The sequence below is a fragment of the Hylobates moloch genome, unplaced genomic scaffold, assembly GCF_009828535.3.
Source record: "Hylobates moloch isolate HMO894 unplaced genomic scaffold, HMol_V3 SCAFFOLD_12, whole genome shotgun sequence".
NCBI lineage: Eukaryota > Metazoa > Chordata > Mammalia > Primates > Hylobatidae > Hylobates > Hylobates moloch.
Genome location: NW_026652287.1, coordinates 64,773,995 through 64,791,888, shown reverse-complemented (window position 1 = coordinate 64,791,888; position 17,894 = coordinate 64,773,995). Strand labels below are relative to the sequence as shown.

Genomic DNA, 17,894 nt, shown 5'->3' with positions numbered 1-17,894 from the left:
GTTGTAAGCAGTCTTCCATTTCTAATCCAATTGGGATCACCTTACTGGAGGAAGGGAAGTTGCTCTATAGAGTTTATGGGATGTGAAAGAAGACAGGGCCAGGTGAGTGATGGCCAATGAGTGATAGAAAGTCATTGCCAAAGCACAAAGCCCATCTGGTCCAGGAGGGAGATTAGCCCCTGTGATTCCATTGGGAAAAATCCCTTCAAAAATAAAACCTTTTTTTATTTTTTTATTTTGATTTTTATTTTGATGCTGTTGTTTTTATTTTGATGCTGTTGTTGTTGTTGTTGTTTTATTTTATTTATTTATTTTGTTGAGACAGAGTCTCACTCTGTCACCCAGGCTGGAGTGCAGTGGTGCAATCTCAGCTCGCTGCAACCTCCGTCTCCTGGGTTCATGCCATTCTGTCTCAGCCTCCCGAGTAGCTGGGACTACAGGCGCACGCCACCACACCCAGCTAATTTTTTGTATTTTTAGTAGAGACGTGGTATCACTGTGTTAGCCAGGATGGTCTCGATCTCCTGGCCTCGTGATCTGCCCGCCTCGGCCTCCCAAAGTGGTGGGATTACAGGTGTGAGTCACTGCACCCAGCCCAGACTGTGTTTTTGTTTTTGTTTTTTTTGTTTTTTTTTAAAAAAGAAACAAAAGCCTGGCACTTGGAGGAAATTAAGATCTTCAATGCCACCAACTGTTTTCCAGTTCATCTTGTATTTAGACTTACGTATGTATATATTGACCAAAAAAAAAAATGCTCATTCATATCCTCAATATTTATTCAGTGTCTACATTGAGACAGATATCAGTACAATGGTGAACAAGACCAATACAGACTCTGCTCTCATGGAATTGACATACTAGTTCTTGAGATGTATAATAAACAAGTAAACAGATAAGTAGAGAATATATTTAGTGATATGTGTAAGAATAAAGGGATACAGTATGATGGAGAAAGAGCTAATTCAGACAGTGTGGTCAGAAACCAATCTGTCTGGTCTTAATTTGGCATTTTATAGATATACAGTTCCTTTTCAGTGATTCACCTAATGTTTTTGCAATTGGAAGTCCTCATTGGAATCAGTGTGTTTCAATTTGTCATTCCGTTTATATATTAGTTGCTGTCATGTTCTTTGGTAAACTTTTGTAATTCTAGTAGGAAAGGCAAAGAGGCTTTTTTAATTACATGTCTTTTATATTACTGTAAGTAGCCACCTCAAATGTTGCACTGGAAATTTTCATACCTTCTATTAAGTCTCATTATGTTTATTGATTTTATTGGTTCAGTATACATTAGCCCACCAGAGTCTGATTTTTGATGTCCAGCTGTATGAATATTGGATGAAATTTTGATATACTGATACCATGTTTCTTATGGTGATTTCTGTGCGCTTTGGCTTTATCCTTTAATCTTTGAATTTATTCTCACTTTTTGTCAAAAGCTTATCCAAGGCTCATTCCATACCCTCCCTATCCCAGACCTAGCATTGAATTGGATATGAGTGCATTTTTCTGGTTTTGTTTAGTTTAGCATGTTTCAGTACATAAACTTTTTTCCCATTTAACTCTTGTATTGTCAAAATGGTGGCACTTTAGCTCTCTCAAGCTATTTTTGTGTCCCTTTGATGTGACCCACTGTTGTAAAACTTTTTTCTTTCTGGCAAAACATTACAGGTTACATCTCATACCTCCCCTGGTCCAGATCATGATTCAGGTCTTTGTTCTAGGATTCCTGGCTTGTTATCTGGTTTATTTCAATAACAAGGACAATAAGGCATGGTTATGATTTTTCTGTTTCATGGAGTGAGTGTTTGAAAATTTTATCTCATTCCAGGAATTTGGTTTTTTTCCAACTATTGTTGCTTTTTGGGTTGGTTTTAAATATCCCTTTACCAAGAAATTCATTCATTAGTCTACATTTTCAGCTTTATTAGCATAGGAGTCTTAATAACATTTTGTGTATGTTTTTATCACATTGTGATTGCTAATTTCTCACCTTTTCTTTAGGTCACTGTTTTGTCTTTAGTAGGATATATACATTGGTTATTTTTACTTTTTTAAAAAAAAAGCATTTAAGTTTTTACTTTTTATGAGACAAATGTATTTGCGTTCCATAGATGTCAGTTAGAAATGTTTTCAACATCATGGTTCTCTACAAACTTTGTGATTTCAGTTACATTTCCACATTGACTCAACAGTTATTTAATAGCAAGCTTCTTTTTCTTCTTTTCTTTTTTTTTTTTAAGACATATTCTCATTCTGTTGCCCAGCCTGGAGTGCGGTGGCGCAATCTCAGCTCACTGCAACCTCTGTCTCCCAGGTTTGAACGATTCTCCTGCCTCAGCCTCCCAAGTAGCTGGAATTACAGGCATGTGCCACCAGGCCCAGCTAAGTTTTTTTGTATTTTTAGTAGAGACGGGATTTCGCCATGTTGGCCAGGCTGTTCTCAAACTACTGACCTCAAGTGATCCGCCCACCGTGGCCTCTCAAAATGCTGGGATTACAGATGTTACAGCCACTGCACCCAGCCTAGTAGAGAGCTTTATTTCTAACTGAAACTTCTTTTGATTTACTGATACTGGCACTCAACTCTGGTTTTAATGTTGTTGTCAGATATTGATGCCTGCATTATTTCATCTTATACATAATTAAGTCACAGAAAATTCTTCTTGCCCTTTATCATGCAGTGTTTATGTGTTGCTCTGAGTTTTCCTCAGGCATTCTCTTCTCTCATTGTTGGCCTCCAGATGATGCCCATAAAATCCTTTGCTACAAAGTGCCTTCCAATCTTGTCTACCTAGACCACCTTCTTCATATGATTCTGTTAGCATATTCTCCTTAATATCTGAAATATATTTTTGGAAAGTACAGCATTAGTTGACTTTCACTATAAGAAAATGGAAAGGAATATCTGTAAAAGAACATAAAAGAAATAGATGAAGGCAGGAGAATGGCACGAACCTGGGAGGCACAGCTTGCAGTGAGCCGAGATTGCGTCACTGCACTCCAGCCTGGGTGACAGAGCGAGACTCTGTCTCAAAAAAAAAAAAAAAAAAAAGAAATAGACGAAAGTTTTAGGAGGACAGCGGAGTAAATGTAAATATGCTGTTGAAGAGAAGTAAATAACACATCTCATCTTGATCGTATGTCTTCATTCCACATGTCAATCGTGGCTCTGCATAGGAGGGAATAAGCAATACTGGTGGACAATATGTGTAGGTGGAGAAGCAGTTGGAAAATAAATACATATGAATGTTTGCCATATTTATGTATCTTACTGTATTATAAATATACACATGTAATCACTAATACAATGTGAGGGTTGGGAGGCATTGATAACTGGAATTATTCTTTTTTTTTTTTTTTTTGAGACGGAGTCTCGCTCTGTCGCCCAGGCTGGAGTGCAGTGGCGCAATCTCGGCTCACTGCAAGCTCCGCCTCCCGGGTTCACGCCATTCTCCTGCCTCAGCCTCTCCAAGTAGCTGGGACTACAGGCGCCCGCCACCACGCCCAGCTAATTTTTTTGTATTTTTAGTAGAGACGGGGTTTCACCGTGGTCTCGATCTCCTGACCTCGTGATCCGCCCAGATAACTGGCATTATTCTTATAGTTACATAATTATTTTGATAATTATTGTTTTCTAGTGACTTATCTTTGTTTATATGCTTTTATTTTTATTTAGATTCATTTATATAGTGATCTACTTTTCCTCTAATTATCATATACTATGTCCTTAGGGCTTGTTATAGATTGGCACATGAAAATTTATTACATTTGTCCTTGTGGAATTTAAGGAATAAGGAAGTAAATGGTGTAAGAGAAAAGTACTGAATACACAACAAAAAAAATATATGAGGGTAAGGCACTAGATATGGGATTAGAAACAGAAATGAAGTTATTTAGGGTCAACTAATATACCCTTTCTGAGGATATCTTGAGACCTTAACAAAGAAAAGAAGCTGGCATACAAAGAGACCATTTATGTGAAATGAAATGTCCTGTGGATAGCTCTAAATGATAGGAAATTTGTTTCGATCTAGGAGGTGAAAAATGATTAGGAGAATGGGTTAAAATGAGGTGTTTTTTTTTTTTTGAAACAGACTTTCACTCCGCTGCCCAGGCTAGAGTGCAGTGGTGTGATCTCAGCTCCCTGCAGCCTCCACCTCCAGGGTTCAAGCAATGCTTGTACCTCAGCCTCCTGAGTAGCTGGGACTACAGATGCATGCCATCATGCCCGGCTGTTTGTATTTTAGTAGAGGCAGGTTTCACTATGTTGCCCAGGCTGGTCTCAAAGTTCTGAGCTCAGGTAACCCACCCACCTTGCCCTCCCAAAGTGCTAGAATTACAGGCGTGAGCCAACACGCCTGGGCAAAATGAGGTCTTACAAACCGCACCTTGTTATTATCCTCGGTAAAGTTTATTTTTGGGGAGGAAAACCACGAAAGTGTTAGTATATATGGATTATCAAATTTTGATCTGCATTAGCATTACCTCTACAAGATGCTAGTGACTAGTTCTACATCTACAGATTTTGATTCCGTTTAACCAATGAGCTTACCAGGTGATGACCAACACACAAATTTCAGATCCACTGACTTAATCTTTTACCCTTATCACAATCCTCATAATGTTTATGTTCTGCTGTTACTCTGTGAGCTCTCTTTATCTTTCATAACAGTATTTTAACCAATTCATGTATATGGTGAATTATTCTTAAATTGTCTCTTCTTTCTATAACTTCTATTTTTGTAGTACATGAAAATTATTTTTTTCCTTTCTTTCAGATTTGGAGTCCAGGAATGAGACTAAGCATTTATCCGTAGGAAAAGATATTATTAACCACACTGGTTCTCAGTGGGAGGTAATGGAAAATAGCAAGTTACGTGGCCTTGAAAGTTCCATTTTGAGAAATGACTGGCAAAGCAAAAGCAAGATTGAAGTACAAGGACCTGAAGTGGGATATTTCAGTCAAATGAAAATCATCTCTGAAAATGTGCCCAGTTACAAAACTCATGAATCTCTTACTTTACCTCAGAGAAGTCATGACAGTGAGAAGCCCTATGAATACGAGGAATATGAGAAGGTCTTCAGCTGTGACTTAGAGTTTGATGAATATCAGAAAATATATACTGGTGGAAAAAACTATGAATGTAATCAATGTTGGAAAACCTTTGGGATAGATAACTCCAATATGTTACAACTGAATATTCATACTGGTGTGAAACCTTGTAAATATATGGAATATGGGAATACATGTAGTTGTTACAAAGACCTTAATGTATACCAGAAAATTCATAATGAGAAGTTCTATAAATGTAAGGAATACAGAAGGACCTTTGAAAGACTTGGAGAAGTTACTCCACTTCAAAGAGTTCATGATGGTGAGAAACACTTTGAATGCTCATTCTGTGGGAAATCCTTTAGAGTGCATGCACAACTTACTCGACATCAGAAAATCCATACTGATGAGAAAACTTACAAATGTGTGGAATGTGGCAAGGACTTCAGATTTCATTCACAGCTTACCGAACATCAGAGAATTCATACTGGTGAGAAACCCTACAAATGTATGCACTGTGAGAAGGTTTTTAGAATTAGTTCACAGCTCATTGAACATCAGAGAATTCACACTGGTGAGAAACCTTATACATGTAAGGAATGTGGGAAGGCTTTTGGAGTATGTAGAGAACTTGCTCGTCATCAGAGAATTCATACTGGTAAGAAACCCTATGAATGCAAAGCATGTGGAAAGGTCTTTAGAAATAGTTCATCCCTGACTAGACATCAGAGGATTCATACTGGTGAAAAACCCTATAAATGTAAAGAATGTGAGAAAGCATTTGGAGTAGGTAGTGAACTTACTCGACATGAAAGAATTCACAGTGGTCAAAAACCTTATGAATGTAAGGAGTGTGGAAAGTTCTTTAGACTTACGTCAGCCCTTATTCAACATCAAAGAATTCATAGTGGTGAGAAACCTTATGAATGTAAGGTATGTGGGAAGGCCTTTAGACATAGTTCAGCCCTTACAGAACATCAGAGAATTCATACTGGAGAAAAACCCTATGAGTGCAAGGCATGTGGGAAGGCCTTTAGACATAGTTCATCCTTTACCAAACATCAGCGCATTCATACTGATGATAAACCCTATGAATGTAAGGAATGTGGGAATTCCTTTAGTGTTGTTGGGCATCTTACTTGCCAACCGAAAATTTACACTGGTGAGAAATTATTTGACTGAAATAAATGTATAAAGTGGTTTTTTCTGATTTTCACAGGAAAATACTGTGGATGGATTTAATAGGTAATCAAGGCAATTCAGTATCTCCCTCTTTTAAAGTCTGTTTTTAGACTTCATGGTCATTCTGTATGTAGACGTAGAATTGCTTAGTCATAGCTGATATATACTTATAGCTTTGTTAGATGTTGCCAAATATTTCTCCTTTTTATGTTAAAAAGAGTTTTTTTCATGAGTTTCTCATCCTGGCATGTTTTGTTTACAATAGCTTTTGATGTTTGTATTATTGCTCTTTTGACTATTCAGTTTTTTAATTGTAATATTACTTCAGTATCTTTTCTGCATTGTAATTCTTTGCTTGTGATATCTATACTTACTTATCTTCCTCCAGAGAGTTAGAACTCCTAGTCAGATACAATGTATTTTTACAGTCTTAACAGCTCATCATTTTGTGTAATGTTCTTGTTTCGTTTTGAATGATAGAAGTGTGATCTCCTTTCCATCAAATTGTTGACTTCTCTTTAAATTTCTACTTTATTTTGATACAACATATTCCCCCAAAAAAAACACATACATAGGAACTGGTTATATTCCACCATAACACACACACACTATATACATATAGTGTATATATACATATTGTGGGGAAAAGAGAGATCAGATTGTTACTGTGTCTGTGTAGAAAGAAGTAGACATAGGAGACTCCATTTTGCTCTGTACGAAGACAAATTCTTCTGCCTTGAGATGCTGTTAATCTGTAACCCTACTGCCAACCCTGTACTCCCTGAAACATGTGCTGTGTCAACTCAGAGTGAAATGGATTAAGGACTGTGCAGGGTGTGCTTCGTTAAACAAATGCTTGAAGGCAACATGCTTGTTAAGAGTCATCACCACTCCCTCATCTCAAACCACTCCTAATCTCAAGTACCCAGAGACACAACACACTGCAGAAGGCCGCAGGGACCTCTGCCTAGGAAAGCCAGGTATTGTCCAAGGTTTCTCCCCATGTGATAGTCTGAAATATGGCCTCGTGGGAAGGGAAAGACCTGGCCATCCCCCAGCCCGACACCCGTAAAAGGTCTGTGCTGAGGAGGATTAGTAAAAGAGGAAGGAATGCCTCTTTGCAGCTGAGATAAGAGGAAGGCATCTGTCTCCTACTCCTCCCTGGGCAATGGAATGTCTCGGTGTAAAGCCCAATTGTATATTGCATCTACTGAGATAGGGGAAAACCACCTTAGGGCTGGAGGTGGGACATGCTGGCAGCAATACTGCTCCTTAAGGCATTGAGATGTTTATGATGTGCACATCAAAAGCACAGTACTTTTTTCTTAACCTTGTTTATGATGCAGAGACATTTGTTCACCTGTTTACCTTCTGATCTTCTCTCCACTGTTATCCTATTATCCTGCCACACCTGATAATGATCAATAAATACTAAGGGAACTCAGAGGCTGGTGCCGGCGTGGATCCTCCGTATGCTGCACGTTGGTCCCCTGGGCCCCCTTTTCTTTCTCTATACTTTGTCTCTGTGTCTCTTTCTTTTCCAAGTCTCTCCTTCCACCTAACGAGAAACACCCACAGGTGTGGAGGGGCAACCCACCCCTTCACATATAGTGTATATAATGTATGTGTGATGTATACTATATATATCACATATACTATGTGTATATAGTATGTGATGTATACTATACTCACACATGCACTATATAACACTATATACACACACTCTATGTGTATATAGTATATACACTATATACTGGGCACTATATATATATACACATATATAGTGTGTATGTGTGTTATATTGGAATATAACCAGTTCCTTTAAGCAGTCTTTTTACCTGCAGGCTGTACCAACCAGGATCCAAATGAAGAGAACTCTTTTAAATATTTGATAAAACTACTCACCCAGTAAGTCTCTTAAAATTTATCATTCTCTTAAATTATCACTCTTAAATTTGTCAAACACCTTTAAAAGGGGAGAAAAAATAACCATTGAACTTGCATTAAGGGGATTTACAACTATATATTAACATGGCTTCAATTGATTTTTAATCTATTACCATTATTTTTCTTTTTATTCCCTCTCAGAGTTGCCTTACTAGGTTTGGGCATTTCAACAATCAGCAGACATTCTTTGGTTTAACTAATCTCATTTAACTCCAAAATCTTCTCTCTCTTAGGACTGCTGACTTGGTTATGCAGTCAATGAGATCACGAGCCACTGGTTATTAGATTTTTTTTTTTTTTTTGAGACAGAGTTTTGCTCTTGTTGCCCAGGCTGGAGTGCAGTGGTACAATCTTGGCTCACCTCAACCTCTGCCTTCCAGGTTCAAGCTATTCTCCTGCTCAGCCTCCCGAGTAGCTGGGATTACAGGCATGTGCCACCACGCCCAGCTAATTTTGTATTTTTAGTAGAGACGGGATTTCTCCATGTTGGTCAGTCTGGTCTCAAACTCCCGACCTCAGGTGATCTGCCCGCCTCAGCCTCCCAAAGTGCTGGGATTACAGGCATGAGCCACCGCACCCAGCCTGGCTATTGGATTTATTTATTTATTTATTTTGAGATAGAGCCTTGCTCTGTCGCCAGGCTGGAATGCAGTGGCGTCATCTCAGCTCACTGCAACCTCCACCTCCCAGGTTCAAGCGATTTCCCTGCCTCAGCCTGCCAAGTAGCTGGGATTACAGGCATGCACCACCACACCCAGCTAATTGTATTTTAGTAGAGACAGAGTTTCACCATATTGGCCAAGACAGTCTTGATTTCCTGACCTCGTGATCCTCCCGCCTCGGTCTCCCAAAGTGCTGGGATTACAGGTGTGAGCCACCATGCCTGGCTGGTTATTTGATTTTTATAAGAAAATTTTACTATTATTTTCAGATAAATTTATGTCACTGTCATTCATTACATTTTAATTTTTGAAACTGGTGTCTTTCCCAGAATTTATGTACTCTATAAAGATGTGAATGATTACCAGTATTAAGCCATTTTCTCATCTGATATATTGAGCTATGTTTTATGTAAGTATTGCTTATTCAGGTAGTTTTAAAAGATATGTAATTGGTTGTTGTTTCATGTCCTATACAGTAAGAACAAGAGTATGTTAACCTTTTGGTCAGGATATTTGCTATTTCATACCTTTGAAATAGAGTAGTAGCTCTATTTCTAACTAAATTCTATTTATGTGACAACACAGCTAATTTACTCTTGGATCTCATTCTACCTTTTTATCCTGAGTTACCATCAGTGCTAATGTTCCTCTTCTGGGTATAGTTCTCCAAGAGAACTTGTCCTATATTTCTTTGTGTGCGTTTTTGTCCTTCCAGCTTAAATTAAAATTAAATATCTAAACCTTGTATACAGACATTAAAATTAGTGAAAGAAACAAAATATCCTTGTGTCTTGGCTTTTACTTTTTTTGAAGTCATTAACAAATAATAAATTAATAAATAAAATGTATCCTTATTATGTTTTCCTTATTTGTAGTTACAGCTATATTTTTATCATATTAACATTTTTCATTTAACTTTGTTATGAACTTATGGCATTTCACACTTACTCGAAACCATAATATAATTATTGTTGGTGGTATTAGTTTGGTTTTTACTATTTTTACTCAAAAATATAAAACTTCACCATTCTTTCCATTTTCATTTGCCCCTTTATTCTTTCTGACTTTTCTCTAGCCTGCATAGGAGCTTTATTCTCATATTCAATAGGATAGGATATTGCAGTCTCATCCTGTTTTCTGCTGTCCTGCACCGTTAAATTTTATATGTCCAATGAAGGAATTATAATTCTATTTAATGGCGACTAATATATGTATGTTAGGGACAGGTAAAGAGTCCGTGACTGAGATTTCTGGAGTTACATAACCCACTGCGTCCATCCCCCTCCCTACTCCAACTTGCCAGAATTCATCCCTTAACCTGCATTGTGATTGTATTTGGATATAGGGCAATGAGGACATAAGAATGTGATTCTAATTTGATAGAAATGGTGATCTTATGAGAAGAGGAAGGAGAGATGTCTCTCCCTATGCTAACACACAAAGGAAAGTCCACATGAGGACACAAGGAGAAGCCAAGATAGCCCTTACCAGGAACTAAACCTGCTAATCCCTATTTTAATTAGAACAGTGAGAAAATAAATATCTGTATTTAAGCCTCACAGTCTATGGCATTTTCTTACACCACCCTAAGCAAACTAAGACAGTTGTTGGTACTGAGAAGTGGGGTGCTGCTATAACAAATAACCTAAAAATGTGCAAGTCCAAGCTTTGGAACTGGGTGGTGGGCAAATAGGCTGGAAGAATTCTGAGGGTGGATGCTAGAAATATGGATGTAAAAATGATTCTGGGGAGGACTCAAAAAAAAAATAGGACCACTGGAGAGAAAGCTTCCATTTTAAAGAATACTGTCATGAACGGTATTCATGTTAAAGAAACAATCACGAACAAAATGTTGGTAGAAATATGGACATTTAAGGCCATAATAGTTTAGTCTCAGAAATGAGGAATAGTTTATTGTAGCAAGGAACTTGGCTGAATCATGTTCTAGTGTTTTGTGGAAGGTAGCGCGTCCAACCAATGAAAACTGAATAGCAGCGGAGATTTCTAATTATTGAACTTGTGGCTTGGGTTCTCTTTATTGCGCATATAAAACAGGAAAGGAGAGAGATGAATTGAAGGAGGAATTCTTAAGCAATAAGAAACTAAAATGTGAAGATTTGGGAAATTCTTAACATAACCACACTGGGGAAAAATGAGGAAATGTGTATTTTGCTGTTTTGGAGTAGAGCGTTGTGTACATGTTAGATGTTGTTAGTTGATAATCTTCCAGTCCTCTATTTCCTTCTTGATCTTCTGTGTAGATGTTCCATCCATTATTGAATGTGAAGTATTGAAGACTCCAACTATTGTAGAACTTTTTTTTTGCCTGCAATTTTTGTAGTGTTTGCTTCACTTCTTTTGGGGCTCTGTTTGGTGTGTTTGTGTTTATAACTATTATATCTTTTGATGCACTGACCGTTTTGTCAATATATAATGCCTTTTTTTGGTCCCTTGTAAAAATTTTTGACTTAAAGTCTATTTTGTTTGATACTAGCATAGCCACCCTACCTCTCTTTTGCTTAATTATTTGCATGGAATCTTTGTCCACTCCTCTCACTTTCAACCTATTTACACTTTTGGATTTCTACTGAGTCTCTTGTGGACAGCATATAGTTGGATCATTTTTTTTTTAATCCATCTGGTAATATCTGCCTTTTAATTGGAGAGTTTAATCAATATACATTTAAATTAATTGCTTGTAAAGAAGGACTAACTTCTGCTATATTTTAATTTGTTTTGTGTATGTCTCTTTCTGTTTCTTAATTCTCCCAATATTGCCACCTTTTGTGTTTAATGGAATTTTTTCTTTTTTTTTTTTTTTTTTGAGATGGTGTTTCGCTCTTGTTGCCCAGGCTGGAGTGCAATGGCGCAATCTCAGGTCGCAGCAACCTCCGCCTCCCAGGTTCAAGCGATTCTCCTGCCTCAGCCTCCTGGGTAGCTGGGATTACAGGCATGTGCCACCATGGCCAGCTAATATTGTATTTTCAGTAGAGACAGGGTTTTTCTGTGTTGGTCAGGCTGGTCTCAAACTCCTGACCTCAGGTGATCCACCCGCCTCAGCCTCCCAAGGTGCTTACAGGCAGGAGCCACCATGCCTGGCTAGAATTTATTTTACTGTATCATTTTGGTTCCTTTATTTTCTGTACATTTTGTATTCATTTTCTCAGTGTTTGCCCTGGAGTTAACACATATTCTACTTCGAATTAATACTATCTTAGCTTCAATAGTTTACAAAAATTCTGGTCCTATACATCTCTGTCCTTCCCCATTTATATTATTATTGACAGGAATTACATCTTTACACATTGTGTGCCCATTTACAGAGACATAATTACTGTTTTATGCATTTACCTTTTTTTTTTTTAGATGGGAGTCTCGCCTGGGCTGGAGTGCAATGGCGCGATCTCAGTTCATTGCAACCTCTGCCTCCTGGGTTCAAGCGACTCTCCTGCCTCAGCCTCCCGAGTAGCTGGGACAACAGGTGCCTGCTACCACACCCAGCTAATTTTTGTATTTTTTGTAGAGAGAGGGTTTCACCATGTTTCTTCAGGCTGGTCTTGGAACTCCTGCGCTCAAGTGATCCATCCACCTTGGCCTACCAAAGTGCTGAGATTACAGGATGAGCCGCCGTGCCCAGCTACATTTTTCTTTTAAGTCATATAAGAAGAAGACAGGAATACATGCCAAAAATACAATATTGCTGGCTTTTGTATTTACCTATGTAAATACATAGTTATGTAGTTCTCTTTACCAGTGTTCTTTATTTCTTCCTGTAGCTTTGTGTTACTTTCTAGTATCTTTTCATTTCTGCATGAAACATTTACATTATTTATTTATTTTCTTTTTTTATTTTATTTATTTATTTTTTTTTATTATTATACTTTAGGTTTTAGGGTACATGTGCACAATGTGCAGGTTTGTTACATATGTATCCATGTGCCATGTTGTTTTGCTGCACCCATTAACTCGTCATTTAGCATTAGGTATATCTCCTAATGCTGTCCCTCCCCACTCCCCCACCCCACAACAGTCCCCGGAGTGTGATGTTCCCCCTCCTGTGTCCATGAGTTCTCATTGTTCAGTTCTCACCTATACATTATTTATTTTTACTTCGTTATTATTATTTTTAGAGACAGGATCTCACCCTGTTGCCCAGGCTGGAATGCAGTGGCACAACCACAGCTCACTGCATCTTCAACCTCCTGGGCTCAAGCAATCCCTCTTGACTTAGTCTCCTGAATAGCTAGGACTCCAGGTACCATACCTGGACTTTAAGCTGTAGCATCAGAGAGATACAGCCTTACAGAGACTGCTTAACCAACCCCCATAATTGCACAAGCCAATCCCCTCTAATAAATATCTTAATATACAGATACAGTATGTATATATCTCTTATTGACTCTGCTTGTCTTATTCAAGCCTGACTGATAACAATACCTTCCATCAGGATGAGGAAACTCCTTTATTTTCCTAGTTCTATTCCTAGCATTTCAAAAGTTTTAAATCATGCATGTATGTGGGACTGTATCAAATAATTTTTTGTGTCTATTGAAATCATCTATTTTCAACTTATTTGTATGTTGAGAGCTTATATTATCAATGGGTTTGGGATTCTGTCAGATGCTTTTTTTCAGTTTTTTGTTGTTGTTGTTGTTAAGGACTTTTTTCTTTTTTGAGACAAGGTCGCACACTGCTGCCAAGACCAGAGTACAGTGGTGCGATTGTGGTTTGCTGTAGCCTCGACCTCCATGGGTTCAGATGATGCTCTCACCTCAGCCTCTTGAGTAGCTGGTACTACAGTCACGCCACCATGCCTGGCTAGTTTTTTACTTTTTGTAGATACAGGGTTTCACCATGGGTCCCAGTCTGGTCTCAAACTCGTGGGCTCAAGCAATCCGCCTGCCTTGGCCTCGCAAAGTGCTGGGATTACAAGTGTGAGCCACTGTGCCCAGCCATGTTCAGGATTTTTGTGTCTGTGTTCATGAGAGCCTGTAGTTCATGGTCTGCAGTTTTTCTATTGATATTTATTTATTTTATTATTTTATTTCTTTAATTTTTTTAAGATGGAGTCTTGCTCTTGTCACCCAGGCTGGAGTGCATAGTGCGATTTTGGCTTACTACAACCTCCACCTCCTGGGTTCAAGCAATTCTCCTGCCTCAGCCTCCCATGTAGCTGGAATTACAGGACCAGCCACCACACCCAGCTCATTTTTATATTATTTTATTTATTTATTTTGAGATGGAGTCTCTCTGTCGCCCAGGCTGGAGTGGCACCATCTCAGCTCACTGCAATCTCCGCCTCCTGGGTTCAAGTGATTCTCCTGCCTCAACCTCCTGAGTAGCTGGGACTACAGTCGCAAGCCACCATGCCCGGCTAATTTTTCTATTTTTAGTAGAGGTGGGGTTTCGCCACGTTGGCCAGGCTGGTCACGAACTCCTGATCTTGTGATCCGCCTGCTGCAGCCTCCCAACATGCTGGGATTACAGGCATGAGGCACCGCACCCAGCCTTTCTTTTGATATTTAAAATCTGCCTTTGGTATAGGCTTAATATTGGCCTCATAGTATGACTTCAGAATTGTTTCCTTCTCCTTGTCTGTTTCCTGAAAGAATTTGTGAAGTATTGGTATTATTTTTTCTTTAAATATTTTATAGATTTCTATTTATGGACTATTCATGAAAAATTTTAATAAAGTCCTTTTTTAGTTATAGGTCTATTCAAGTTTTGAAATTTCTTCTAGAGTTGGTTCTCATAGTTTATGACTTATCAGAAATGTTTCCCTTTTATCTAATTTGCCTGATTTGTTAACATAAAGTTTTAATTTTTGTAGGTTTTTGATAGTGATTTCCCTTCTTTCATTTCTGATTTTGGTAATTTGTGTTTTTTCCTTGTCAAGTTTGTTGATCTTTTCAAATAACTACCTTTTGGTTTCAGACATTTTCTAGTATGTGTCTTAATGTTTTCTATTTCTTTGATTTCCATTGTGATCTTTATTGTTTTTCTTTTGCTTGCTTTGGATTTAGTTGTTCTTTTCTAGTTTCTTTAAGTTTCTAACTTGGCAGTTTCTTAAAAAGTTAAAATCTTTTTTTTTTTTTGAGATGGAGTCTCGCTCTGTCACCCAGGCTGGAGTGCAGTGGCATGATTATGGCTCACTGCAAGCTCCACCTCCTGGGTTCACGCCATTCTCCTGCCTCAGCCTCCCGAGTAGCTGGGACTACAGGCGTCCGCCACCACGCCCGGCTAATTTTTGGTATTTTTAGTAGAGACGGGGTTTCACCATGTTAGCCAGGATGGTCTCGATCTCCTGACCTTGTGATCCTCCCGCCTCGGCCTCCCAAAGTACTGGGATTACAGGCGTGAGCCACTGCGCCCGGCCTTAAAAAGTTAAAATCTTAAACTTTACCACTATATAATTCATCCACATAACCAAAAACCACATGTACCTCAAAAGCTATTTGTATTAGTTCATTCTTCATGCTGATATAAATACCTGAGACTGGGTAATTTATAAAGAAAAGAGATTTAATTGGCTCACAGCGCGACAGGAAGCATGGCTGGGGAGGCCTCACGAAACTTAAAATCACGGCAGAAGGTGAAGGGAAAGCAGGCACATCTTTCATGGCCAAAGCAGGAAGAAGACAGAGCAGGGAGGTGCCACACACTTTTAAACAACTAAATCTCACGAACATTCACTCAATATCATGAAAGCAGCACCGAGGAGGAAATCTGACCCCATGATCCAATCACCTCCCACCAGGCCTCACCTCCAATATTGGGGATTACAATTTGACATGAGATTTGGGCGGGTACACAGATCCTAACCATATCACTATTGGGAAAAAAAAAGGTGGCTGGAATGCAGTGGCATGATCTCGGCTCTCTGCAACCTCCCTTCCTGGATTCAAGTGATTCTCCTGCCTCAGCCTCCTGAGTAGCTGGGACTACAGGCACATGCTACCACGCCTGGCTAATTTTTGTATTTTTACTATAGACAGGGTTTCACCATGTTGGTCAGGTTGGTCTTGAACTCCTGACCTCAAATGATCTGCCTACCTCGGCCTCCCAAAGTGCTGGGATTACAGGCATGAGTCACCGCGCCTGGCCTTACATCTGAAAAAATCTAGTTCACGTTAAACTTTTACTAGGTAAAAATTGTAGGTTTAATTTACATTTTATTCTTATCAGCAAGGATAATTATCTTTTCACATTATTATACACTGAAATGTGTCTACCTGTATTTCATGTTAAAGCCCTAATGACTGAAGGGACTAGATTTGGAGATAGAACCTTTAAGGAGATATTAAGGTTAAATGAAAGTCATAAGTGTGGGAACCTAATCTGATAGTGTTCTTACAAGAAGAAGAAGAGACACCAGAGATTTCTCTCTCCTCCCACACACAGAACAACAGCCATGTCAAGACACAAAAAGCAAGTGGCCATCTACAAGCCAGAAAGACAGCCCTTCACCAGAAATCAATCCTACTGGCACCTTTATCTTGAACTTCCAGCCTTCAAAACTATAAGAAAATAAATTTATGTTTTTTAAGCTACTCAGTCTGTGATATTTTGTTATGACTGTCCAAACAGATGAAAACATGCATACCAAAAAGCCATTTTTTGTTCCTTTTCTATGAACCATCTCTGTATCCCTTGCTCATTTTCTTTTTGATTATTTTTCCTCTTTATTAGACATGCAGTACTTTCATTTCATTAAAACTAACTTTTTCTGGGATATATGTTGCAGGTCAGTTTTCCTAGGCTATCAATTATCTTTTGGAGTTTTAGCATTAATAGTTTTTGCCAAGAAAAAAATTAATTTATTGTTATTTTCAATTATGGGTTCTAGGATTTGTGTTAAGACTTAGAATGATTTCCATGTCCTGAGGCTAACATTTTTTCCACATTATTTCGAGAACTTTTATGATTTCATCTTTCACATTTGAATCTCTGATTCACTTGGAATAATAGATATGAAATGTTAAGGACCTATATTCTTTCCCTCCACAGTGGTTACAATATACAGTTGTATATTATAAACAAAGTACTAAATCCATGTGTGCCCCTAATTAGAAATGCTGTCTTTATCATATGAAGAATACTGCACTACCTACTGGGTCTGGAGTTTCTATTCCGCTCCACTGATCCGTCTGCTCATCTGTCAGAACCATGCTATTTTAAGACTTTTATTTTATTTATTTTATTTTATTTTATTTTGAGACAGGGTCTCAGTCTGTCACCCAGGGTGAAGTTCAGTAGTACAATCACAGCTCACTGCAGTCTTGACCTCCCAGGCTCAAGCCATCCTCCTGCCTCAGCCTCCCAAAGCATTTGGGAGGATGGCTGAAACTATATGCATGTGTCAACATACCCAGCTAATTTCTGTATTTTTTGTAGAGATGGTGTTTCATTATGTTGCCCAGGCTGGTCTCAAACCCCTGGGCTCAAGTGATCTATCCACCTCAGCCTCTCGAAGTGCTTTTAGTGATTACAGGTATAAACCACCACACCCAGCCAAGGCTATTATTTTATGTTTAAACATGTGGTAGAGTAAATGTTCTGAATTACTCATTTTCAGAATTTTCCTGGCTATTCTGCCATACTGACTTTTCCACATGAACTTCAGAATTAACTTGTCTTTAAAAAATAATTATTAATTTATTAATAAAATAATTATCAGATTGGGATCACATTAAATTATTACAAATTAAGTTTTAAACCCTTGGGAGTTTGAGGCATCCTATACTATGCTTTTTCACTTGTTTTCTGATTAGTCCCTCCATATTCAAGTTCTCTTCATAAGGTTATACCAATTCTTGCTAATTGCATTCCTTAGTAACTTATATTTTTATGTCTATCATTGCTGGGGTCTTTTACAACTTTTTCAATTGAATCTTCTATTTGTTGTTTTCATATATATATATGTATATCATATACATTATGTATACTATTTTGGCATATTTTATATCCAGCCACTTTCTTGAAATTTCTCATTGTTTAAAATTGCTTTCTAGGCCGGGTGCCGTCTAGGAAAAAACTATAAAAATTAG

General features: G+C 38.2%; 1 protein-coding gene across 3 annotated transcripts in view; it reads left to right on the top strand.

Moving 5' to 3' along the window:
* The window catches only part of ZNF529 (zinc finger protein 529), a 63,154-nt gene extending 53,538 nt beyond the window's left edge, over positions 1–9,616 (top strand). For all 3 annotated transcript variants that reach the window (XM_032170641.2, XM_032170640.2, XM_058424710.1), the window contains exon 5: positions 4,782–9,616. In XM_032170641.2, the coding sequence (XP_032026532.1) occupies positions 4,782–6,238 (1,457 nt within the window). In that variant the 3' untranslated portion in view covers positions 6,239–9,616. The remainder of the gene's footprint in view (positions 1–4,781) is intronic.
* The last annotated feature ends 8,278 nt before the right edge of the window (positions 9,617–17,894 follow it).